General features: G+C 33.9%; 1 protein-coding gene across 3 annotated transcripts in view; it reads right to left on the reverse strand.

Annotated features, from left to right (window-relative positions):
- LOC114892423 (cadherin-10) overlaps window positions 1-26,772 on the reverse strand; it is a 122,704-nt gene that overhangs the window by 5,493 nt on the left and 90,439 nt on the right. For all 3 annotated transcript variants that reach the window (XM_029217315.1, XM_029217314.1, XM_029217313.1), the window contains exons 5-9: window positions 19,387-19,574; window positions 17,592-17,845; window positions 13,085-13,221; window positions 6,384-6,505; window positions 1,071-1,179 (exon numbers count right to left, since the gene is read on the reverse strand). In XM_029217315.1, the coding sequence (XP_029073148.1) occupies window positions 1,071-1,179; window positions 6,384-6,505; window positions 13,085-13,221; window positions 17,592-17,845; window positions 19,387-19,574 (810 nt within the window). The remainder of the gene's footprint in view (window positions 1-1,070; window positions 1,180-6,383; window positions 6,506-13,084; window positions 13,222-17,591; window positions 17,846-19,386; window positions 19,575-26,772) is intronic.

Raw genomic sequence — 26,772 nt, forward strand, 5'->3', positions numbered from 1 at the left:
ATCACAATTATTTTAGGTGTCCAGAGGGACAGAAAAGATAGACATTTCAGGAGATCAGATTTAGTAAATAGATGTTACCAACCGATGCTTCCCTTCAGCTGATTTGTGCAAAGATCGTACTATATCAAATATCTCAAGTAGTAGTTGCTCAGTGTAAAACTATCCATTATCTTAAACTGCTTTCTGACATTCTGAAATCCACCTAGATATGCTATAGCAACCTGGCTCTACCAGTGTACATACACAGTTAGGAAGGTATTGTAAATATGCCAAAGTAGTTATTAGATTTATTTTAAGAATAATTACATTTATAGCAGCTCTAAAACAAGTATGCCTTTTTACCAAAAACTACCTTATATAATTAGTTTTAACATAAATTTGTTGAAGACAGAAAACTCTGATTACATACTTTTGTTTAGCCTAGAATAATTACCATACATATTTTCCAAAGAATAAAGTTGTTTGACTTTTTGAAAATAGTGACCTATTTTTGTATTTTTCCTCAAAAATATGTTTCTGCTTTTTTTGAGAATGCAAGAAATATGTTTAGTATTTTTGATCACAGAGACATTATAAGATACATATGTTACACAGAAGAATAGTGCATCTTGCCATTGAAACTATCTTTTTGCACCCAATCCCCTCATAGGCTAATGTGGCTACTTTTATTTTTTCTTTGTCTCTTCTATGCCTTTTTGGCTTTGGTGAATCTGCTGCTGCTAAATCTCACTGAAGTTTACACAAGAGTCTCATTGAGCCATTCATTTCTCTGTGTGTCCTACTATTTTGTTATAGGAACTGATTATTCCGGCCTTTCTAATGTTTGCAAGATTCAGTCTTTGCATTAGAACCCATATAGAGTCTTCTTTCACATATTTTATAATCTTAAAATTCAAGAAAGTGACCACTGTTAAGAAATTACCATAATAGCGCATTAAAAATATAATGAAACCAAAATTTTGTAACACAGATCTATAAATGAATATATCATGTATATGGTTATTGTTACTTTGGGGAAAATTTCTTGATAATGTCACCTTAAATCATAATGAACACGTTCTAAAATTTACCTTCATTGTCTTGTACTGTGAAGTTTGGATTGACAGCTGCTAAACTGAAGAAAAATTTTTGTCCACCTAAAGGATCATCTTTGTCTACTGCACTTATAGTCTGTATTAGCTGCAGAAGAGAGAAAAATGTATATTTATCAAACTTCCATGGGTAGAATCTGCTTTATAATATGTAATTTTTTAATATCCAATTTTGTCTAACATGTTTTAAAGGACAATTGATTTTCTTCCTTGTGCATGTACCTTTGTTTGAGTTATTCCATCTTTTTATTATTACTTAGATTTAAACAAAGTCTCTCTCTCCCTCCCACTAGTAATTAATTTAATACTAAATCAATTAAATTTAATTATAATTAAAATAAATAGTAACATTGTATTCTTTACAGTTTTATTAGATATAGCATTTGAAATAAGTAGGTATTTCATGTATATTTAAACATTTATCTAGAAGATAAATGTATCTAATGTAGGAAAATTTAGAAAATTATTGTGATTAGGGCTTTCCTCTTCATTAAAAGTAAAGTGAAAACTATTCAAAGAATGTAGAGATTTTATAGACAATTACATATAACTTTATAAAGGAAAGACAAACATTACAGTATTATCTACTTTAACAGTAACTGTTCACTTCATTTGCACTGTCAACAGAATTATATATTTTTAAATTCAACATATACATATAATACTATAGGGATTGGTTATTTTAAAAAGGTCAACTCTGATTTATTTTAGGGTAAGAGAATATAAGAAGCTATTGAGTAACAAAGTAGAAAAGTTAACACCTTATACTATAAACAGATGACTGCTTTGAACATATTATACAATTAATTAATATTATACAAATATATATGTAACAGATAGCTATGTATTTTTTGCATATATATCCATTTTGTCCTTAACTTATTTATACAATACCATTTTATGTATTTTTGCATATTTTAATTTTGCAAGAAGATTTCAGAAGTTGTTAAATATGTGCTTCAATGCCTAGTAAATGGTCAAATTTATGTTTAACTGAAAGGAATATATTTTTTACTGCATTAACTCAATTTAATATTCTCTGGATATTTGATGTAAATATTTGTTACTGATGTTTTATTAATTTAGAAAGGATTTTTAAGTTTAAAACACTATGTAAAATAATTAGAAAAAATTAAGGAAATATTTTAAGTATTCCATATTAAATTATTTTTCTTTTAAAGTGTTCTATAAAAATTTAAATGTGGGGCTTCCTTGGTGGCACAGTGGTTGAGAGTCCGCCTGCCGATGCAGGGGACACGGGTTCGTGCCCCGGTTCAGGAAGATCCCACATGCCGCGGAGCGGTTGGGCCCGTGAGCCATGGTCACTGAGCCTGCGCGTCCGGAGCCTGTGCTCCGCAACAGGAGAGGCCACAACAGTGAGAGGCCCGCGTACAGCAAAAAAAAAAAAAAAAAAAAAATTAAAATGTGATAAAGTTGTGGTACTCCTTAATCATTTATTTCAAAATGATACAAGAAATATAATTGGACCAAACAAAGATAAATGTTTATCGTCTAGAAATAAGTAGCAAAACAATCATTTAAAACTTTAAATAATTTAAAATATATATTTAAAAATCTAACATTATGAAATTTTAGTGGTTATTTAAGATTAAATATAAGCAAGAATTTATGGCTAATGGCTTATCCATTCAATCAAAAACCAAAAGGTGGTATATATATAAAGGAATTCAAGAGAAAAATGTTAAAATAATTTTAACTAATACCCTTTAAGATGTATCTATTCAGTTACAAATATATTTCTTGACTGACTCGTTTGTGGAGCAGTCTAAAATATTTTATTTTCAAATAGTGATTTATAGAAATAAGTTGAAGAGGAAAAAATGGCATAAAGAAATAACATATCAAGAAAGATAGTAGACTAATAGAAATTCTTATGTTTATATATATCAATATTAATATATTAACTCACATACAGATGCATAAAAATTATAGAAATGTAAAAGTAGAGCTAATGGTCTTTTAAAATAAAAACTACAATGTCTCATAATAAATTTACATTTGCAACTGTGATTACAAATTACAATTCCAGTTCATTTTTATGGACAAAATAACACAGTTCAGAGAATGAAATGGCCACATCTTTACATATAACTATAAGAAATTATAAAGGTTTACATAAAAATTCTCAATTAAGATGTATTATTTTAATAAAAGAGAGTAGCACTGTATATGGTAGCAATACTTCAGCGATTTGCTAATGTATCTTCATTAAATGTTATAAAGGGAATAAGTAAACTCATTTAACAATGCAGACAAAATAGAATGACATGCTGCAAATCAATATCATATCACAACATACTTTTATGACCAGAAGACTTCTCTATGCAGATGGAGACACTTACTTCCTTTACAAGATAGATTTTTTTTCCGTTTGAGATATAACTTGGCTTCTAGCATTCAACTTCCCCATATTCAGCATTTACCTTTTAATACAGTCTTCCTTTGCATTTCCAGTCATACATTAAAGTCACATTTTATTTCGGTATTTGTACCATAAAGAGTTGCAATAGAAATCAGAAGATGGCAACAAGAAGGAGGTAAAACTGTTTTTCCTGTCTCTCCCTATGAGACCTCACTATTTTATTTTGACTAGAGACAAATTCATTTTGACCCACTGCCAATAAAAGAAGTTGCCACAGTTAGGAAAAAAAAAAAAAAGGTGATGTCCAGTATCCATTTTGAGCATATGAAAACTAGACACAGACAAGTCATTTATATTTTATCTCCTTAGCAATTATATAATTGGTTTGCATGTTCACTGAGCTATTCTAAAATAATCTTAAATGAACTTGAAGGGTGTTTCAGGGATAAGATAATGAATTTTGGGATGACAAATGGATTTTAAGATGTTTAGTTAGAAAACTGGTCACTGAGTTTTAACATTTTAGTTTTTTCGGTGAAAAGACTAGTAGTTTCCACTGATGCGAAAATCCCCTTTGCTCTGGTAAAAAAGCACCCTTTTTAGTTGTTAGGGAAGTAACTAAACACTGTTCTATGGAAAATATGTAATAAGATTTTGGGGGTTGGTAAGGGCCTGGAGCTTAGATACTATCAATGGGTAAATATAAGCAGCCTGTCTCCCTGGAGAGACTCCCTGGGAAATCTCTTGTGAGACTGAAATGCTATCGCCCTCTCATAGAAATTAAAAATTATTAAAATATATTTTATTGACTAAAGGAGTAAAGCCTGTGTGAGAGAAAATGGAAGAAAAGAGAAATAGCCAGTCCTCTCTTCTGCCCTTTCCCAAGGTCCCTTGACTCTGTCTGAGATGGAAAAGATGGGAGTTTGGTTGCCTAGTTCAAGCATAAGACAGGACTATTCATACTACATCACTTGTAAATTGCATCCCTTTCCCCGGGGGAAAATCTTCTACCCTTAGGCCAGGGAAAAGGCAAGAAAGGTGGAGAGGGTGGCAATTAGCTTTATTTCTGTCTCATTGAGTCCACACACCAAATGAATCAGAATTAAGTTCTATGTTGTTCTAAGTGCTGCTCTTAAAGAGCACTTAATTCAGAGGAGTACTGGGTGGACCAAACTACTCTATAAATAACTAAAGCACACTCAGAAGTTCCAGAAAGCTCCTATTTCCCCGGAAGGAGGGAAGACAGACCTAACAAATTAATTTCAAGAAAGCCTCAGTGAAGAAGGACTTTATCAAATAACTATTTTGATTTTGCCTGCTAGGATGTCATAACCTAGAATTCCATCAGTGAGTATATTACAGTTCAGTTCAAGCAACAATTTTTCAGCATATGAGACCAAAATGACATCTAACAAACGAGTCTTATTAAAAATAACTACTATGGGAGGCTTTTGCACATGCCGCCAATTAGACAAAAATTATTAATCATGTTCTTCTTGTCAAATTTGTCAAAATAGACTACTTTTTAAAATGAAAATCAACTTTGATTAGATTATTTTCCCTCAATATACCAACTTGTTTTTAAAAGTTCAAAAAATATGAAATTACTGAGCCAGATATAGGTTAAAAGAAAAAAGACATAAGAAAAATAAACAAACACAATCCCTTATTTTGTGTATTTTGAATACATTTGGGAATGGGTATTTATAATGACTCAAATGCTCTGAAAAGATATCTCTTGAAAATCAAATAGAATAACCATACAGCGAGCAATATATGCAGCAGTTGCAAAGTGGGTAATTCATCTCCTAGAGAAAAGGCTTCAACTCATATCATGCTGAGCCTGCCAAGCAGAGGACTATTTGGAATTGTATTTTTAGGGCACACTGTTTCATTAAGAAGTAGGTTGGAAGCCGCTTAGTCCTTTAAATATTCCAAATTAAACATTTCCATAACACTTTCAAATAAAAAAATGAATCCAATTGCAGCAATTTTACCATTTCGAACAATAGACAGGCTATTGAATTCCTGTTAGAATCTTCTGAAGGAAGAATTTGAGCTATTTCACAATCTAATTTGCATAAAAATGTACCAATCACATCGATGTTTATAAAGAGCATCAAATGATGTCAAAACGCAATACAGTTTCGCGATGGCTTCTCTAAAACACATTTGATTCCCAATTATTATTTATAACATGCAGCTTCCTTCTGTGAAGATGGCATTCAAACCAATTAAGAGCATCTCTTTCAGCCATACAGGCTGGGGCTCTTCAAACAACAAAATGAGTCCACTGAGGAAAAGACTTAAAGAGTTATAAACAAATCTGGTATAGGAAGAATGTTTTAAAGGACGAAAACGAAGTCATGAAGCACTTTATGTGTTGCTACAATGATGAAATGCAAGTATAAGTCTTAAGAGTGAACTCTGCGGCCCTGCTTCAAAACCGTATTTGCATACATTGGAATATTGATGGAATGCTTTGATGATCCCAAGTATTTGTCTCTGTTTTCCCCAACTTTCATTTCCCATCTTGTGAGCTGTTACCAATATTTATCTAATGGCACAGCAGGATTTATTTTTTCTTTTGTTCGTTTATTTTTGTTTTTGAAAGTTTAAGAAGTTATTTCTTCTTACACTTTAACTTTTGTGGCTACAGTAAAATCTCATATTTACATTAGAACTTTACGAAGGACATATGAAATGTGTTTACACTGTTATTTAAAACATTTTTAACCCTAAAAACATCAGCCTTTGGTTTTGTTTTTTGTTTGCTTTTAATCATACTACTGGGACTTTATATGAGTGATTTTATCTCTGTTCACTCACTCCTCTCAAGATTGGGAAAAGAAAATACTTAACGTCCCTGTTAAAATCTTCCTACACTTTAAAATTCTATGGGTGCTTACCTGTCCTGGTCTGGCATTTTCACATACAAAAGTGTCATAGAACACAGCAAATTGTGGGGCATTGTCATTAACATCCAAAATTCTCACAAAAACAGCCACCCGAGTCATCTCTTTGGGATTGTCTAGAAAAAGGAAAGGAAAAAATCTGTTTAGGAAGACACATTTGTACACCAGATTTAATTTATATAAGCCTCTTGTGGATATTAAGTGCTCACATACAAATAAGCATCACCTTCATTCTACTAACGTAATGAGCAAATGCGATAAAGAAAATTACTGCAGAGCCTAATTAGGTAGTCATGAATTCAGTTATTAATGGGCTCAAGAGTAGTATTAATATTTTGAAAAATCTTTTTAAAAGCATTATCCAGTATAATTGAGTTCATATTATATTTGTGTCATTCTCCAAATACACAATATAAGAACAAATATTTATTAAATCTTTATTATATGTCATTATATTTCTTAATTTATACCATTTTTTTTGGATAAAGAGTGATTTTAAATAAATTAGTAACTTGCCCGAGGTCATCTATGTGGTAGTTGTTATATTACAACCTACCCTTCTGACTACTTCTATCACTAAAATGTATTCCAACAGCTACTCTCATCCCTCCTTTTGGAAATTTTAATATATAGCTACTAATTTTACAAATTGGATGGAAATTTACAATGAAATACAAGATTTTAAATGTTTCATTAATACAATTGTTACTGGTACCATTTCAACAATCCAGGCTCAATTTTGTATAACAAAATTAGTTCAATAGTAACATGTAGTGTAATAATCATGATTATTTTTTGGCTAAAATCAAGGGCATCAAAGTTTTCACATAAAAATATGCATTTAAAAATATGTTTTGATTTGTAAATGGAATTTTAAAATATATCTTAGCCTTGGGTAACAACCGCATATTAGTCATAATTGCATTATCTCCACCAAGAATTTTTCTAGGCACTTGCACTGATATCTGAGGTGTTTGGAGATCTTAAATTCAGGTTTATATTCATCAGCCTTTGTGATGTCAAAATCTCAGTCTCTGGATATAGTTCAACTTCTTTGTGAACTTCGGTAAAGTCAAGCTCAAGATCAATATAAAAGGAGAAAGGAGATAATTCGCTAAAAATAAAGCAAAAAAAAAAATAGCAGATAAGCTGAGGGACAGTAGCCATCTTACTAAATGGTCTCTACCAACTTTGGTTATGAATAATATGATTTACCCTTGTGAAATTTATCTGATTTTCTAATTTTATCTAAATAATTTTCAGATACAAGGGTTAAAAAATATTGTCAGGTACAAACAGGGAGTATATCACTACTCAAGAGAATTTATTTCTCCTCCCTTCTCTCCATGTAATTGTAATGTTACTAAAATAATTAAATCAGCATTTAAAAAAAATAACATGTAAGAACTGATTACTTGGCAGGGGTGTTTACAAGGCTGAGTAGTATGAAGCAAGGCAGACACTTCCATCTGAAGTGTATTTACCTTACTTTACTCTTTTCAAGGGAAACTTTAAAGTGCACCTCCTCTTTAACACTCTTGTTTAGTCTTCCTTCAGTCTTCTTAACCCACATGTGTTCAGTTCTCAGGCTCTGATTTCATATTTGCTAATCTATTGCTGCATATTATTCACTTCTTAGTATGTCAGGTGGTTAGAGTTTAGATCCTGGAGTCAAACAGAATTGACCTGATTCCCAGGTCTACCACTTATTCATTGTGTGACTTTGGCCAGTTTACACTCTGTCTCTAATGCCTCAGTTTACTCAAAATGAATCAAAATAGAACTTCTGATCTTATACAGTTATTTGAATAATTAGGTGAGCTAATGCATGGAAACTTCTTATCGAAGTATCAGTTTGTTGGTATACACACAAAACAAATACATGTTGACTATTGTTATTAAGATCCTTTATTATCATTGTCATATCTTCCTTTTTTGAAATTTATTTATCTATTATTTATTTTTGTCTGCGTTGGGTCTTTGTTGCTGCGTGCAGGTTTTCTCTAGTTGCAGTGAGCAGGGGCTACTCTTCGCTGTGGTGTGTGGGTTTCTCATTGTGGTGGTTTGTCTTTGTTGCGTAGCACGGGCTCTAGGTGTGCAGGCTTCAGTAGTTGTGGCACGTGGGCTCAGTAGTTGTGGTTCACAGGCTCTAGAGCGCAGGCTCAGTAGTTGTGGCGCATAAGCTTAGTTGCTCCGAGGCATGTGGGATCTTCCTGGACCAGGGCTCAAACCTGTGTCCCCTGCATTGGCAGGGAGATTCTTAACCACTGTGCCAACAGGGAAGTATCACTGTCATATCTTATTTCCTTACATTACTTAAAAGCTTAAGCTATCTTTCTCCACGTAAAGCATGTACACAATAAAAATGTGTTAACTAGCTTTCCTGCAATTCATGTGGGTCTCAAGGGGAGTACATTTGGGAAAAAGTGAGGAGAGGAGAAAAAAATGAGAAAAATGCTATTCTGCTATTTTCCTACCTCCCTCACTCCTAAACAACTTGCTAAAACCCAGAGGCATAGCGTTCACCTCCAAATGAATCCTCAGCTACCCCAAGTTACTTGATGCTATGGGGAAGAGTGGGAAGGTATGATTCTTCTGTATTTTCTAGAATGTGCTCTTTAACCTACTTTTATAGTTAATGGACATAATCTAAATGTTTTCCTTCAATACAAAGTCTTGACATAAAAATAACTCTTTTGTTGGTAGCAATTCAGTTTCTAACTGTGCCACAGAAGCCAAGAAAGACAAAAGTTTCACATCTAAAAAACTGCACTGTCAGTCCCTTCCCTAACACAATATGGAGATTCTCCAGCCTCTTTACACATAACTCAAGGCTCTTCAAATCAAAAGCTAAATCCATGGGGATAAACACGTTTTGTAAAGCATCAGGCCTGGAGTCACCTATTCAAAAAACAGTGCTTACACTAATCTTTTTACTGGCAGATGCAGCTGCTTAGGTAGAAATAAAAATATAAAGCCTTCCAAGGAAGCATCATACTGAATAGGACCTGGCATATATTTACCACCTGAGACTCTTGGTCATCCAGCAAACTCTACTGTAGTGAGAATGTGTGAGCAACAAAGGATCTTAAAATGTATGTCCTAAGGTAAAACCATGCCACGTATTCACAGGCTTTTCCATACCTCCAGGAAGAAGAAAGTATAAATCGTTATCTAGAAATCCCAGGCTTTAGAAAGAGGTATCTTTTCTACTTACTTAGGGCAAGGATTTCTACTAATGAGGAAGCAGGTATAGAAAATGGAGTCCTTCAGTCATAAACTTTGCTCTACTGTCGTCAGAATATATTGCAATGCTTATAATTTAATCTTCAGATGTGGTTATAGGAACTCATTGGTTTCTACATCAAAGTGTTTTACAATCCCTGATTATGACCTTAATTTTAGATTTTATATTCTCCACATGGAATTTTAAAATACTTTTTAAAGAAGAAAAAGAGAAGTTAGTCCATGGTATAGTGCATTAAATGATTACCTGGAGTAATACTTTCCATACGATGGGATACACTGATATGAATGTAGAATTAAACTGTTAGAGGCAGAGCCTGGAAACATTGGTAAGAAGTACATTTCCAGGCCATTCTGCACTACTCTGGGCTTGGTGTATGGCACGCTTACCACAAACCCAGTGTTTAAAATCTAGTGAAAACAATTCCTTACATGCTGTTTCCCTCTCACCCTCATTCCATTTGATAATCCGAACAGTATGATGGGCCCCTGACTGTTTGTGGCTTGGCAGGTAGGCATTTCCAGCAGTTACTCCATAGATTGATTTTATTTACGGGCAGAAAGTAGGTTTAATTCTTAAAATGAAGAACATAATTGACTTAGCTTTTTACAGAATTGTCATTACTTCAACTAGCTTTAGAAGTTAAATTTCTCAAAGTATCTGAAATGGAAAATGCAATTCCTAGCTCATTAGGCTTGAATAAGGAGCTTGAATCGAGCAGAGAGCACAAACAATTATGCTTCTGGAGTAATCAGACTGGATCCTCTCGGGCACATCTAAACACTGTGATATGGATACAGATAGAGAAATAAAACTTTCCTGAAGAAAAACTAAAAAATTCTTCAGTTCACCCTGAGAGACACAGCTATTTATATCTCATTATGGAAAAACTGGATTGTTTGGATGGTGGGGTTAATCTATATTTCAGAGGCAGATTTAAGAAAAAATTAAATCTAGTACTTTCTCTTGAGGCATTAAGTTCATTGCTGATGGTCAGTCTAGCCCGGTTCCATCCTTCTGAGACTTTTCGTAATTAAGCCCCAATGCCCTGCTTTACAAATCTTGGAATGATTACTTCGAATAACTTGGTATATGACCTTGATATATGTTTGTGGATTCAGCTTAGTTTTTCAGATCTGAAATGTATAGGCTTAGTTTTTTTTTTTTTTTTTTTTTTTACCATGATTCAGTCCCTAATTTATGCTTCTTTTTAAAACAAAGAGTTGATCTATTCCATGCACATATCATAATACAGGAATCAGAAACCATGAACAGGTTTGTGTGTGTGGGCAGGGCTGGTTCATGGGCATGTGTAACTGAGCAGGGCCTCACACTCAGAAGGGACCCACCCACCCTTATTTAATGCTCTGCTGTTGCCATCTCTTTTTTTAAAAAAAAAAAAAACTTTATTGGAGTATAATTGCTTTTCAATGGTGTGATAATTTCTGCTTTATAACAAACAATCAGCTATACATATACATATATCCCCATATCTCCTCGCTCTTGCGTCTCCCTCCCACCCTCCCTATCCCACCCCTCTAGGTGGTCACAAAGCACCAAGCTGATCTCCCTGTGCTATGTGGCTGCTTCCCACTAGCTATCTATTTTACATTTGGTAGTGTATATAAGTCCATGCCACTGTCTCAGGTCGTCCCAGCTTACCCTTCCCCCTCCCCGTGTCCTCAAGTCCATTCTCTACGTCTGCGTCTTTATTCCTGTCCTGCCCCTAGGTTCTTCAGAACCTTTTTTTTTTTTTTAGATTCCATATATATGTGTTAGCATAGGGTATTTGTTTTTCTCTTTCTGACTTACTTCTCTCTGTATGACAGACTGTAGGTCCATCCACCTCACTACAAATAGTGAAATTTTGTTTCTTTTTATGGCTGAGCAATATTCCATTGTATATATGTGCCACATCTTCTTTATCCATTCATCTGTCGATGGACACTTAGGTTGCTTCTATGTCCTGGCTACTGTAAATAGAGCTGCAATGAACATTGTGGTACATGTCTCTTTTTGAATTATGGTTTTCTCAGGGTATATGCCCAGTTGTGGGATTGCTGGGTCGTATGGTAGTTCTACTTTTAGTTTTTTAAGGAACCTCCATACTGTTCTCCATAGTGGCTGCATCAATTTACATTCCCACCAACAGTGCAAGAGGGCTCCCTTTTCTCCACACCCTCTCCAGCATTTATTGTTTGTAGGTTTTTTGATGATGGCCATTCTGACCGCTGTGAGGTGATACCTCATTGTAGTTTTGATTTGCATTTCTCTAATGACTAGTGATGTTGAGCATCCTTTCATGTGTTTGTTGGCAATCTGTGTATCTTCTTTGGAGAAATGTCTATTTAGGTCTTCTGCCCATTTTTGGATTGGGTTGGTTGTTTTTTTGATATTGAGCTGCATGAGCTGCTTATAAATTTTAGAGATTAATCCTTTGTCAGTTGCTTCATTTGCAAATAATTTTCTCCCATTCTGAGGGTTGTCTTTTCATCTTGTTTATGTTCTCCTTTGCTGTGCAAAAGCTTTTAGTTTCATTAGATCCCTTTTGTTTATTTTTGTTTTTATTTCCATTTCTCTGGGAGGTTGGTCAAAAAGGATCTTGCTGTGATTTATGTCACAGAGTGTTCTGTCTATGTTTTCCTCTAAGAGTTTTATAGTGTTGCCATCTTAAATTTCTTAATCATGTTTTAACATGAGGCTTGATACTTTCATTTTATAATAGGCTATAAAAATTATGTAGCCAGTCCTGTGTATGGACAAGAACTTTTGCAATTAGAGACAGATATGATTTTGAATGCCGGCTTTGTCTGTTACTAGTTGGGTGAAATTTTGTAAATTTGGTATAGAATTAAGTCATTCTAGAAACAGAATGACTAGTTTCAAATCCCAGTTTTACTACTTCTGGCATTGTGACTTTGGACAAGTTACTAAAATCCCTGGAGTCTTATTTCCTTCTCTGTTAAATAAGGTCAAGAAAAATATTAGGAGGAAAGAATTAATTTAAAATTCTTAGAATAATACCTTCACCGAGTGTTTAATGTTAGCTCTTATTACTAATACCTTTGTTTCTTCACCTGTAAAAAGGAAGTAATAATATCTATCTCTGTGTTTATTGTTAAATAATGGACTCCCAGCATTTTAGCATAGATTTTATTCATGGCGTCCAAGCAACAATTTTAATAATTTCCCTTTCTCCCAAAGAGAATATCTTTAGTTTCCAACTCTAGATCATTTTTATTAGTTAATATTAAATGTAGATTTGTGGATGCCTACAGCTATTTATCAGTATATATAGAAACTATTGAAAAAAATTATAGGTGTAGAGAAGCCTTTTAAAACCTTAGATTGAAATTACAACTCATGTGTGCAATGAGAAGAAATTATTCTTAATACAAAATAAAACCTAAAATTATGCTAAATATGATATACATAAAACTCATCTTACTGATTTCAGCAGCGATAACAGTAAGATTGTGCCACTGAGATAGTTCACGGTCAAGTGGCTTTGATGTATAAAGGGATCCATTTCCAGAATGTATGTTAAAGATCCTGTCCAGGTCAGTGTGGCGATCCAAGGAAAATCTGAACATCGAGGGCAGAGAAAAATACAGGGCAGCATTACTGATGGCTTGCAGGAGAAAATGGTGAAATGCAAAGACACATATATAGCGATATATAATAATTTCATGAAAGTACATAGTACTGATCCAGAATGCAGACTGTGTCATGGATTTATCACAAACACACACACACACACACAAACTGACCCTCTCCCATCCTCCCAAAACCTCTTCCCAAGACCTGAATTGACCTTTGTTCTGCACTCAAATGCTGGTCTTCTGAATGTTTGTTTAATTAAATCATTGTCTATTGCATATTCAACTGACCTTGATGTATTTTTCCACAGAACTTGGAATTACAATTTTACATTACCAACGGACATTACCTAGTGATTGAGAACTCTGTTGAAGAATTATTACAAGGATCAAATGCAAAATATCATTCCCACTAGTAAAGTCTTTTAGTAAGAATACTGGAGACAGCATTAGTTTCCTCAGAGTAGTAGATCATCAATTTATGATGGCGTTCAGCAGCTTCAAAGTATGATACCCAGGTAGCTTTGGTTTCTTACCCACATGTATCATTATAAAATGTATACATTTTAACTAGAAATGTTTTAAAAATAGAAAAGTTTGGGATAAGAGTTTTTATATGTTTGTATCAAATTAAATCTTAGTATATATATTACAAAACCAACTATTCTGCAAATTGATTAAAAGCATTGTGTCGGGTGTCATTCCAAAGCCCAACTACAGGTTTATCAATCAGGATGATGTAGTTGGGATAAGTTCCATTATTTGGGGGGTTGTCAGCCAAGGTTTAAAAGAGCTGTACCCCTCATTGGTGGTTCCTGCCACTTCACAAGCCTAGTTGTTTACAAATGTTTCATAATTCTTGAGTTAGCAAGCATAATCCCCCAAGTTATCTTTAATGTTCCCTATTTAAAAATTTAAAAAACAAATCAAAATAAATATGACAAAAGGAGGAGTAATATATAGTGATGGCATATATTTTCCTAAGCCACAACTGTCATTTATTTGAAGGAATAAGATATGAAATATTATTTTTAAATAGTATTTTGTAAGTAATAACACAAAATAATTTTGAAAGTGCCATAAAAATTTTTTCTTTTAGTGTTCCAAACTTGTATAATATTTCCAAAGATCAATTGAAATTTATGATCTTTTTGCGGGTTTTTTAATAAATTGCACTAGAAGAATAACTTAACATTTTGATACAGTTAATATGATTTTATTTTTGAGGATTGCTTATTTTAGATTTTTATTTTAAATCAGTTCTAAGTAGAACAGACCAGTAATTTACAAATTTCCTTAATAAACCCCAGCCCTCTCTATTAACACAATATGGATTTAGTTTTGTATTCAAACTACATGCTTTAGCCATTCACAAATAAAGCAAAACATTGTATCTCTATATCTGGAATAATTCACAAATTATATCCCAGGTTGACAAAATTATTTTACTACTGAAAGATTCAATGTAAATTTTACCTCCTCCTTGGACTGTTCCATGATTACCTGAAGTAGAAGCTATTTGTCCCCTTCCATCCTAAAGCACCTTGTACCATCATCTCTGCCATTTACCACATTGTATTAGGAATTCATTTCATCTCACATATCAAACAGGAAATCAAACATGAAAACGGCAAGCATCATACTTAGAATCTAGTAGATACTCAATGAATCTTATTTCTTATACTGAATCTTCTTTCCTAACAGACTGAGACTTCCCTGAGAAACAAATTAGTAACTGACATGGTGACCCACAAATATTTGTTGAATGACTTCTTTGGCATTTTGGCAAATGATAAGTATCCTTATTTCTACAGAAATATGACAGGAAGTTGCATTATGTAAATCAATATAGAGCATCATTGTCTTTTCCAAATCCATTTTATGTGTGTTTTGTCTTTTTTCTTGTAGTTCAGTTTAAAAGCTAGTGACAACATTTAAAGGATTATGTGAAATTATCTTGAAGATACAGAGAGATCCTGGTTCTTTTTCAAACCTGATATAATTATAGTTGATGCTTGAACAACATGGGTTTGAATTTCCTGGGTCTACTTATATGCAGATGTTTTCAGAAAATATAAACTAGAGTCTGTGTTTATTGAATAAATAAATGTGAGGTTGAATCCTTGGACACGGAACCGCAGATGCAGAGGGCCAACTATAAAGTTTCACTCAGATTTTTGACTGTGGGGAGGGGGAGAGGGGAGATTTGCACCCCTAATCCCTGAGTTGTTCAAGGGGCAACAGTTTATTTTTCAATTCTCTATCGGTATATTATGTTTATTACCTAACATTTTCATTTAAAAAATCAGTTCCAAAAGACATATTTTAGGTAAATACCTTTGATTATTGCATTAACATCTACAATACATGACATGGACAGTTTATAACATGACTGTATCATCCGATTATCCATCCCTAAATACATTGCTTTAGTAAAACTACTTTACCTCTTTGACTATATATATATATATATATATATATATGTATATATATATACATATACATCTTTTTAATCTGCATGGTCTATCAATATTAACATCCAGAAATATTCCTTTGCTTTTTCTATATCAAGTTAGCATAAATTCAAATATACAACAACAATCTTAGCTAGACTCCGTCATTAATAAGCAATGAAGTCATTAATTCTGTTGCTTAGTACACATAAATGGATTCTTTTCTCCTGGTCCTGAAATTTGCATCCTGATGAAAAATTTAACTTAAGAAAGAATCCACAGACATATTTTAACATGTAATAACCATTAGTCTATGAGAATATTTAGAATCTATTTCACTGTGTGGAAAAATATATTGCCTCTTAATAATGCCACGATTTAAACTGAACTTTTTTTAAATATTATATTTTATTTTAAGAAGGCCATTTTAAAACCAGGAACACGGAACACAGGCTATTAAAATCAGTTAGGAGCTCTGCCAAGGGAATGCTTGGTAGTATTCAATAGGGAAGAATAAGAGTGTATGTTCAATAAATGTCTACCGAAGGAATGACAAGAAAAAAAAAAAGCTTTAAAGGAAAAAAATCCAAGGAATGCTGTAATTTCAATGAAGATAAATGGATGGGAGAGGAATTTATGGGAAAATCATGTTGACAGATGGGAGCTGTACTTGACTACCATATGCAGGTTTTGACTGCCAATATGTAACCTGTCATGTATGTGACATGTATGTGACTATAAGAAAATATTTAGGTAAAATTATATAAATCAAATAATAATTTTAATATATATTCATATAAATATATATATAATATGAAGTCACTTGATGATACGGCAGAACCTACAGAATTTTAAACTTTGAGCTAGAGTCACATGGTGCATAAAAGTAGAGGTTCCGACATTCCACTGCTGCATAGTTAGGAGTCAGAGAAGTGTGTACTTGGAAATTGTACAACCACTTGAACTCCTACTAGACTGGCCCACATTGTAAAAAGGATAAGCAAAATCAGTCTGCTGAGGATAAGGAAACAAATGAAATCCAAAATAATTGATGGACTAACAGTTTAAAGTGAGCAGTAATTTTGATCCTGAATATTGTATATAGATATTTGTACTTTTTTAAAATGAGAGAACAAATGTCAGTGAAAACTTTGTCTTTCTCACTTGTATGTTTTTATCACATCTTATATGTTTTTAGGTGCCATAAGAAAACAAAGCAAAACAAAAATTTGAAATGACTCTGATCTTTCTGGAATGTTCTAAACTTTTTGATATAGCCAAAAGAACACCAAAAAAACTTCCCCCTTTGCTGGTAGGATATAGAAGTTTCTGAAATCATAACTACATTGTAACATTGTTATGATTATATAATTTTTAATTATTAAAACTCCTCTCAACCTCATATTATTTAAGAACCCAAAAGCACAGAGAAATTGATTTTGTTACATTGCAGATGCACAGCTGAAATAGTCCCTTTTATCTGTACCAGGCGTCAGAACAACAAATATCTTAAAGAGACAGGCAGATGATACAAGCCAAGTTTCAGTAACTGGCATGATTAAAACGGAATCAAACTATGAAATGTGTGCCTACCCTGCCCCAGTATGCGGGCCTCTCACTGTTGTGGCCTTTCCCATTGCGGAGGACAGGTTCCAGACGCACAGACTCAGCTTGGCTTACGGGGCTAGCCGCTCCGCAGCATGTGGGATTTTCCCGGACCAGGGCACGAACCCGTGTCCCCTCGTGTCCCCTGCATCGACAGGCGGACTCTCAACCACTGCGCCACCAGGGAAGCCCAGCACAGCTCTAACTTTTAATGCATTAAACGCTTTAAATAGAATCTCATGCTCTCTACATTTACTTCAATTCCCTTTCTTTTCATCCTAAGCATAAGCATAATTACCTAATGGGGCTAGAAGTAGAATCTGGGTCCCTTGCCATCACAGTACCAATGATTGTACCCACTTCAATATCTTCATGAACCTCAAACAGATAGGAGGATCTGCTGAAAACAGGTGGTTCGTCCACATCTTCGATAGAGATTTTCACAATTGCCGTATCTTTAAATGGTCCTAGGTAATAAAAACGTGGATCCACATGGGTATTTTCTGCTTCAACCTTCAGAGTGTAAAGCCTTCGGCTCTCATAGTCAAGTGGCTGTATTAAAAATAATTAAGTAAATAAATCATCAAATTAGATTGAGGGAAATTGAATTATATGTTCCTTCCAAGTTACAGTATGATTTTTAAAGCATAGTTGAGTTGTCAAGTTGTTTATAAACTGTAAATAATTAAAATTAATAAAAATATATAATCTTTACACATCAGGTAGAATTCAATTTTTACTTCTTATGTACTTAAAATGTAGTACTTCAGAACATAGGAAAATGAGATTTTAAATCTTAGAAAAATTGAAAAGGATATTAAGACCTGTCTCATATAGTGGAAACTCATTACAAAACATGGCCTGGTGGATTGTGTGTGTGTTTGTGTGTACGTATGTGTGCTGAGCTGTTGGCTACTGCTAAGTTTTTCTAAGTAAAAAATTCAGTAATTTAAAATATATGTTGTGATATATCCATTCCGTTCAACAGGCTCATGGCACTACATAAACTTGATGAAATTTTGAAGACTAATACAAAACTTTTCAGCAGTTATATGAAACATTGAAAATAAGAAAAACCTTGGGTAAAGAGAAAAATTTTGATAGCTAATTGGTAATTAGGTTACATTATGAAACAAAAAGGAACTTAAATATTCAGTAGGTCACTCCTTTGCTGGTCATTGTCTGTTTAAAAGTGGTTGTGTACCTTGAACTTCGCAATAGACTCTGAGGAGAGTTCCGTGATTAACTGATGGTTACTTTATGCAAATAGAGTGTTCAGGACATTTCATTAGGACATACATTTTACTGGGCCTTATTTTTTCTTATAAGGATGGTACTGAATGTACAATAAAAAACTAGTTACCTTTAAATCATATCACTGAGCATATGTTAGCAGAAAAGTTTAATTTATGTAGCAGAAGGGAAAATGTGAACAATGAAATTATTTTCCAATCCATGCTGTCTCTTTTTATTAGCAACTCTAATTATTGCTTCATACATCTGGATAGATGGCATGTTACTTTTTATGCCTCCAACTGTGATGATATATTACTATTATTAGTTATTAACTAATTTTTTAAGGAAACGATGTTAATAAGGGGCTTTTATTAATGTGGCTCAGAAATACAATCACATGTATATTAACTTGCCTTTTAAATTTTGTAAAATGTCAGGTTTCATGTTTTAATTAACAAAAACATTTGGTCAAAACATTCAAGGAGATCTTTGGCTTTATGTCTCTCATACTTATGCTTTTTTTTTTTTTTTTTTTTTTTGCGGTACTCGGGCCTCTCACTGTTGTGGGCTCTCCCGTTGCGGAGCGCAGGCTCCGGACACGCAGGCTTAGCGGCCATGGCTCACGGGCCCAGCTGCTCCGCGGCATGTGGGATCTTCCCAGACCGGGGCACGAACCCGTGTCCGCTGCATCGGCAGGTGGACTCTCAACCACTGCGCCACCAGGGAAGCCCTACTTATGCATTTACATTGGAACATGGTAGGGATATATCTTAATGGACAGAGCATGAGTGGATAATACATATCGAAATCCCTACTTCCTAAACAGTCAGATGATTATTTCTGTTGATGTTCTGCACCTTTTTCACAGTGATGATGCCTTCCTGTGTGTCCTTCTCAGTTCTGATGTCAAACATATCAGTCCCATCACCATCAATAATTCGGTATTCTACTTCAGCATTTTTCCCAGTATCAGCATCAGTTGCTTTTATACTTCCAATGGATGTGCCAACTGGGGAGGATTCAAGAACTCGAAGATGGATGGTGTCTGTAAAGATTACAGAAAAGAAGAGAGAGAGAAAGAGATTTCTCCATAGAGTATTCTAAGGTAAAATGTGTATGAGAGAATATTATAAATCTTAAACTCTACATTAGATGTTGACTAATAAGTTGAATACACACAACATGGATAATATAAAGTCTAGGAACAGAAAAAGTGGAAATCTGGGGGATTTGATCTGTGCCTATTAAAATAGTGAGACCCAATCTCTAACTGTTTCAGGAGTTCTGTTTTTAAAAATGAGCATGTTGTCTTTTTTTGCATTTGCACAAGTAACTAGATATCAGCTTTGAGTGCACATATGTACCTGTGTGTATTTATACAATCACAACAAATCACAGAATATACTGTGAATATTTATATATTGCAGTGAACATATTTTAAAATTGTTTTTCTTTTGTTGTTTTTAGTTATTTACTACTCAGTTTATTTCAGCTGCAGGGCAGAACATTACAAAATTCCATGAAATCAGCCATAGTGGGGAAGAATTCCACTTCTATTTGTGACAGGAGACACAAAGGATACTCTGTGGGAGAAATACAAAGATGCCCTTCACTGTGTCAGTGTAAAAACACTAAATTCTGACCAATTCCCTTACATTTCAGAGCAAAACAAGAATTTATCTAAGCCTCTGGTACACCTACTCGTGCTTCAGCATGAACAACCTCTCCTGCTAATGAGATTTATATTTTAGTACCTGATCATAAACTACACGCTACTGCCAGATTAATCGACCTGAGGGACACTTCTGGTTAGAGCACCTTCTTGCTCATAAACCTTAAGTAATTCTCCTTAATATACATAATAAAGTCCAGACCTCTTAGCTAGTCGTGCTCTTGCCTGACTATATCTTTCCTAATGTGTCTTTCTGTTAGTCACTTCCAGGAAAGATCTGCACCAAACTGGACTTTTCAAAGCCTTCTTGTCAAAAATTAATTTCCTATATCTCTATAGTTCACATACTATTTCCCTCACATAAAATTCTTCCCCCCTCCACGAACCTCAAATAATCATAACACAATTTATCAAATCTGAGAAAATGGGTCTATTATGTGCTGAGTGTTTAGGGGGCTATGGCCCTCAAAATTCCTATGTTGAACCCCTAACCCCCATTCACTACCTCAAAATAGGACTGTACTAGAAGATAACGTCTTTAGAGAGGTAATTAAGGTTAAATGAGAACATTAGGGTGAGCCCTAATCTAACATGACTAGTGTCCTAATTTGGACACAGACAGGCACAGAGGAAAGCCCATGTGAAGACAGGGAGAAGATGGCCATCTACACGCCAATGAGAGGCCTCAGAAGAAACCACCTTGATCTTGGGCTTCCAGCTTCCAGAACTGTGAGAAAAGAAATGTCTATTGTTTAAACCATACAGTATGTGGTACTTTGTTATGGCAACCCTAACAAACTAATACAGGCATCTATATCTGCTCAGTTTGAAAAGTCCTTTTCTAGGAGACATCATTAAGACTCAGTTTCTACCACACCCTGGTTAGTCACTTAATGCGTACTTTTAAATTATTTTTGTACATTTTTTCTCTCCATTTATCTCTGGTAACACATTGTTGAATGCAGCTCTCAATTCATTCCTTAGCTACTGTCTGGTTGGCTCTCTTTGCCTTTGCTATTTCTTCTGCTAGGAACAGCTGTTCCTAGATATTCAGATGGCTCATTCACTTTCTTCCTTCAGGTGATTGCTCAACTCTGACCCCTCAGAAGCTTCCACAAATAACCTTACTGAAAACAACTTTATTGAGAAGACCACTCCCAATAACTCTTCATATCCCTTGTCACTGTTAGGCATTATATTATTTACTTGTTTATTTATGTGTATCATATTATTTACTTGTTTATTTGTATGTACCATGAGGATGTTGTATTGATACATGACAGGGACAACTTTGTAGTTTTCCACCTTTATATTCCCATTGTATTTCTTTGAATGTAGCAGCCTCTACATACTTATTCTTTTTTTTTTTTTTTTTTTTTTTGCTGTACGCGGACCTCTCACTGCTGTGGCGTCTCCTGTTGCGGAGCACAGGCTCCGGACATGCAGGCTCAGCGGCCATGGCTCACTGGCCCAGCCGTTCCGCGGCATGTGGGATCTTCCCGGACCGGGGCACGAACCCTTGTCCCCGTGCATCGGCAGGTGGACTCGCAACCACTGCACCACCAGGGAAGCCTCATACTTATTCTTATATTGGATAACTGAGAAGCTTCCTAACTCGTCTACCAGGTGCTATTCTTGGCCAAATCCACTCAAATCTCAGCTACTCTCAGTACACACTGCATCCATATTATCCCTTCGAAAACAGTAATTTAATCAATAATTATTCAGAACTTCAAAACCATTTGATAGCTTTCTTTGTACTTAAAATAAAACATACAGAGGCTGGCCCTCCACAGATTGGCTCCTTTTTATTGTCATTCCCTCCCTTAATTAATAGTCTCCATAACACTCCTTTAGGTTTAGGTCCCCTTTAGGTTTTTAAAATATGCTTTTCTTCTTCAATTTAATACACTTTTCTCCCTCATGAAAGACTTTCTACACAATACGTTGCCTGGCAACCTCTAGCTCTTTCTTTTGATATACATTTATTTTCACTATGCTTCTACCTCAGAACATCATCAACTCTAGCCTACTTACTTCAACAACTTTCTTTTAAATATTAAATGTTAGAGAAGTAGCATCTCAATGAATTGATTTATTACACTGGAGCCGAAGTAGCCTTTCTAAAAGACAGAAATGATTTAACTTCTCTACTGAAAGCACTTTTTATTGATGTTAGGATAAATTCTTAATTTCTTCATTTGGTTTATAATGTCTTATAAAATCTGGGTTTTAAAAGAAAATCTTTAGTACCATGCTTATCTATTCTCAAACCTAGAGTATATGTGGAATACAGCCAAAAATAAGTTTTTTCAATAAATGATCAGTCAAACAGACTAGAAACATTATAAATACACGGAATACTTAACAAAATAAATGCAAATAATATGGATGTTTCAACTGACTTTTATATATATAAAACCTGTATGCACCATCTAGAGAATATAGATTCTTTTCAAGCAGGCATGAAACACTGAACCCAATTTGATCAAGTATTAAGTTATTAGACAAGTTGGAATACATTTTAATAAATCAGTATCTACTAAATTCTCTGACCAGGACACAATTAAGATAGAGGTTAAAACAAAAAAGATAATCCCTCAAATACTCATATTCTTGAAATTTTAGAAGAATTAAGAAAAACTTCTACACAACTGATGGTTCAAATAAAATACAAATTGGGAGACAAAAAAAATTGAAAAAGAAATTAAAAGAAACTCAAATATGTGGTGAAGAGAAAATGATTCTACTTAAAGACAGTAACTTACAGCTTTATGTGCAAAGTCTTCTGGAGAAAAGAAAAATGAGGACTGTTTTCCAACTCATTATGTGAGATCAGTATTGTATGCCCTTGATACCAAAACCAGACAAGAAAAGTCCAGTGGTTATATAGTGTGGGTTAAAACTCAAGCTGTACCATACCTGACTGTATAATATTTAGCAAGTTCATTTTAAATTTTTAATTCATAATCTCCTATATAGTATAAAGTTTAGTATGTGAGAAACACTATTCTAATCGCTTTACTATTAACAAAATCCAGACTTTGTTTTAATTTCACCAGCTATTCCATTAAAGTCTTTTCAGAGATCCTACTTTGTATTTAGTTGTCATGCCTATTTATTTTCCTCCAATCTGTGAAAGTTCTTCAGTATTTCCGTGCTTCCTATGACCTTGACACCTTTAAAGAATACTGGTCAGTTATTTTATAAAAATCTTTAAAATTAGGTCTGTCTCATATTTTCTCATGATTAGATCGAGGTCATGCATTTCTTTTTTTTTGTCAAGGATATCATAAGAGTGATCTGTTTTCAGTATAGCATTGGATGCAAATATGTCTTATGACTGTTGATATTAACCTTGATCTCTTGCTTAAGAAGGTGTTTCTGCCAGTCTTTTTCATTTGTTAAGTAAATATTTTTTCTTTATAATTAGTATATATTTGGGGAAATATACTTCAAGATTATGCAAATATCCTATTTTTCCTCAAAAGTCTGCTCATTAATTTTATAATCAATCAATGATCTTCCTTGCAATAACTAATGGTGCAATTATTCTAATGCACCATTAATGGTGATCTTCTATTTTCTTTCTAATGGTGCTTCTAATGGTGATCTTCTATTTTCTTCATTATTTCCACATATATTAATTGGAATTCTTCTGTAAGGAAAAGCTGCCCTTTCTCCCCTACTTATTTATTTATATCAGTAAGGACATTTATTTTATTCTATGTGTTATAATCTAATAACATGGCTATTTATTATTTTGTGCAAGTTCTTACAGGCTTGGTCATTGGGTGATCTTCTAGGTTGGCTCTGGTGTCTTTTCAACATGGCTCCATTATTTATTTACTTTTTTGGGGGGGGAAGTACTTCCTTAATTCCCAGCATCACAAAATGTTGTGGGTTCATCTTATATTTTCCCTGCCCAAGCCCTGAAATCAACCATGTCTCCAAGTTGAGCCCTGACTTCTTTTAGTGAAGAAAGAACCATGATTTTTTTAATATAGTGTAGTATTCAAAATTTTAGTAAATGGAGCAACTCTTCTTTCATAACATGCAAATATGTCAAAAAAGGCAAAAGGAAGCTATTTGTATTTGAAATGTAAGTCTAATTATGTTTTTGATATAAAAATTTAAATAACAGTAAGTTATTGCCTGTTAACATATTAATTGATCTTTGTTTTAGAAATAAAATATCTGTAAACTTCAAAGGAATTTAGAGTGTTATGGTTTAAAATATTAGTATTTAAGGCTTTTCAGCATAAGAGAAAACCCTGTAGTACAATAGAGCAAAAATATTTAAATAGAAACACTGTAATATTAGAACTGAATACACAAATCTTTATTTATAAATTCATACTTCTAAAGTAGTTGCACATTTTTGTTTTAATCACAGTCACTGAAAAAGGCCTAGAATTCCATTTCACTAGAAAAAACCAAAACCCTAATGGCCAAACACTAGTCACTAATACAGTGTTTTTCTATAATATAAACAAATTCTTCTTGGAGATTTACTGTCTGAGGAATAGAAAGGAAAGTGAAATTAGAATTCCTTGAGATGGAAGTTAAATGTATCAGATATTATTGGGATCATAGAAAAGTACAAAGAACCCAATCAACTTGCTTCTACTGTACAGCATTTTGAAAATTTGATCCTTGATAAGAAAATAATTATTTAGTTGATTAAAACACATAAAATCAGATTAGGTTTCTGGAAATGTAACTTAATTCAGTTGAACTTTTTAGCTGAAAAACAGTACTATCTTTGTGGATCACAGAGATAGAGATACACATTTGAAGGTGTTAAAAAAGTATAAGCTCCAAATTGAATGGAAAATGAGAACCTAGAGAAGTAAGTAGAAAGCTGAAGCTCACTTTTGGTCTGAAGATATTTGCCATTTTCAAAAATTGATCCTTATTTTTATGGCCTCTTGAAGCAAGAAGAATACATATCAAACTCCAAGCTATCTTCAGGGTAGTTACACAACAGCAAATAGTCTCCACAATAAGTGTTTTGCATTTAGTGGAAGGGTGATCTAGACACAAGCCACCCTTTATGACATTTTGCATTCATTGTGTGGGTTTGGATGACCCTGAAGAGCTCTATTTTTACAGATATAAGCAACTTTAGCCACTAGGGGAGAAAGATGACACTGTGGCCTCCACAACACAAGGGGCGAAGGCTCACAAGGCAGGCTACAATTATTTGGTCAAAAAGTTCATTCATGTTTTTCCCTAAGATCTTACAGAAAAACCCGAACGAAATTTTTGGCCAATCCAATACTTCATGGAGAATCTATGTGGACAAGAAAACCACTGAGATTATGATACTGGGAGGACCCTTCCTCATTACCTCTCCTCATACCTTTCTCCCTCAAGTGCCTTTTCCAAAAGTGAGAGACATTAATAGCCCTGGAAAGATGTATTACATAGCTCAATGAAAATACAGTTGTAAATACTTGGCTCATAAAGACACAAAGGAAGAAAAATGATGGAGTCAGGTGCCATAAGATATAGAACAACATGCCAAATGCCTGTTGGAGTATACACACACATATACATACATACAGATGTATGCTTATAAGCTAGTAGAAAATTTAGTCAAGGATGTAAATGGAAAAGAGTTTACAGTAGAATAAACAAGAAAGACAAATAAACATAGAGAAATATACTGGATCTTAATCAAGCAATGCAAATTAAATTAAGGACATGATGTGATATCATTTTACACCTACTAAACTAATAAAAATAAAGTCTGACAAAACCAAATGTAAAAAGTATGTGGTCTAAGAGGAACTATTATGCAGAGCTGATTGGTGTTAAATTTGACACAATGATTTTGGGAAATTTTCATTTCCTGGGTTACTATGACAAAGTACAAAAATCTAGGTGGCTTTAAACCACCTAGACAATATGAAATTTATTGTCTTACAGTTTTGAAGGCTAGAAGTCTGAAATCTATGTATCTGGCAGGGCCATTTTCTCCTTGACAGCTCTAGAGAAGATCCTTCTTTCCCTTTTATAGGTTCTAGTGTTTGCCAGCAATCCTTTGTATTCCTTGACTTGTAGATGCATCATTCCAGTTATATGGCCATCTTTTCCCTGTATGTTCACATTGTACTCCCTTAGTGTGTGTCTCTCTGTGTATCCAAATTGCCCCCTTTTTTAAGGATATCAGTCATATTGTAAAAGGGTCCCAACCCTAATGATCTCCTTTTAACTTGATCACCTCTAAAGACCCTATTTCCACATAAGGTCACATTCTGAAATACTGTGGATTAGGACTTAAAAGCATATTTTGGAGGGACTCAATTCAACCCATAACAGGATTATATGTTGTTACATATTAGCATAGATAAAATCCAGCAATGTGTATGAGGAAAATAGCTGCAGAAATGCCATTGTTTGTAAAGTTATGTAAAGTTAAACACGGAATTATTGTTTGTAAAGTTAAAAAAAAAAAAAAAGAGGAAGGGAACCAAATGTCAAATAGCATGAGAATAGGTAAATAAATTGTTACATTATCACACATCCCAACATAATACAAAATTGAAAACCATGAGCTATAGTT

The sequence above is a fragment of the Monodon monoceros genome, unplaced genomic scaffold, assembly GCF_005190385.1.
Source record: "Monodon monoceros isolate NGI ecotype Baffin Bay Population unplaced genomic scaffold, NGI_Narwhal_1 Super_Scaffold_12, whole genome shotgun sequence".
NCBI classification, from domain to species: Eukaryota; Metazoa; Chordata; class Mammalia; order Artiodactyla; family Monodontidae; genus Monodon; species Monodon monoceros.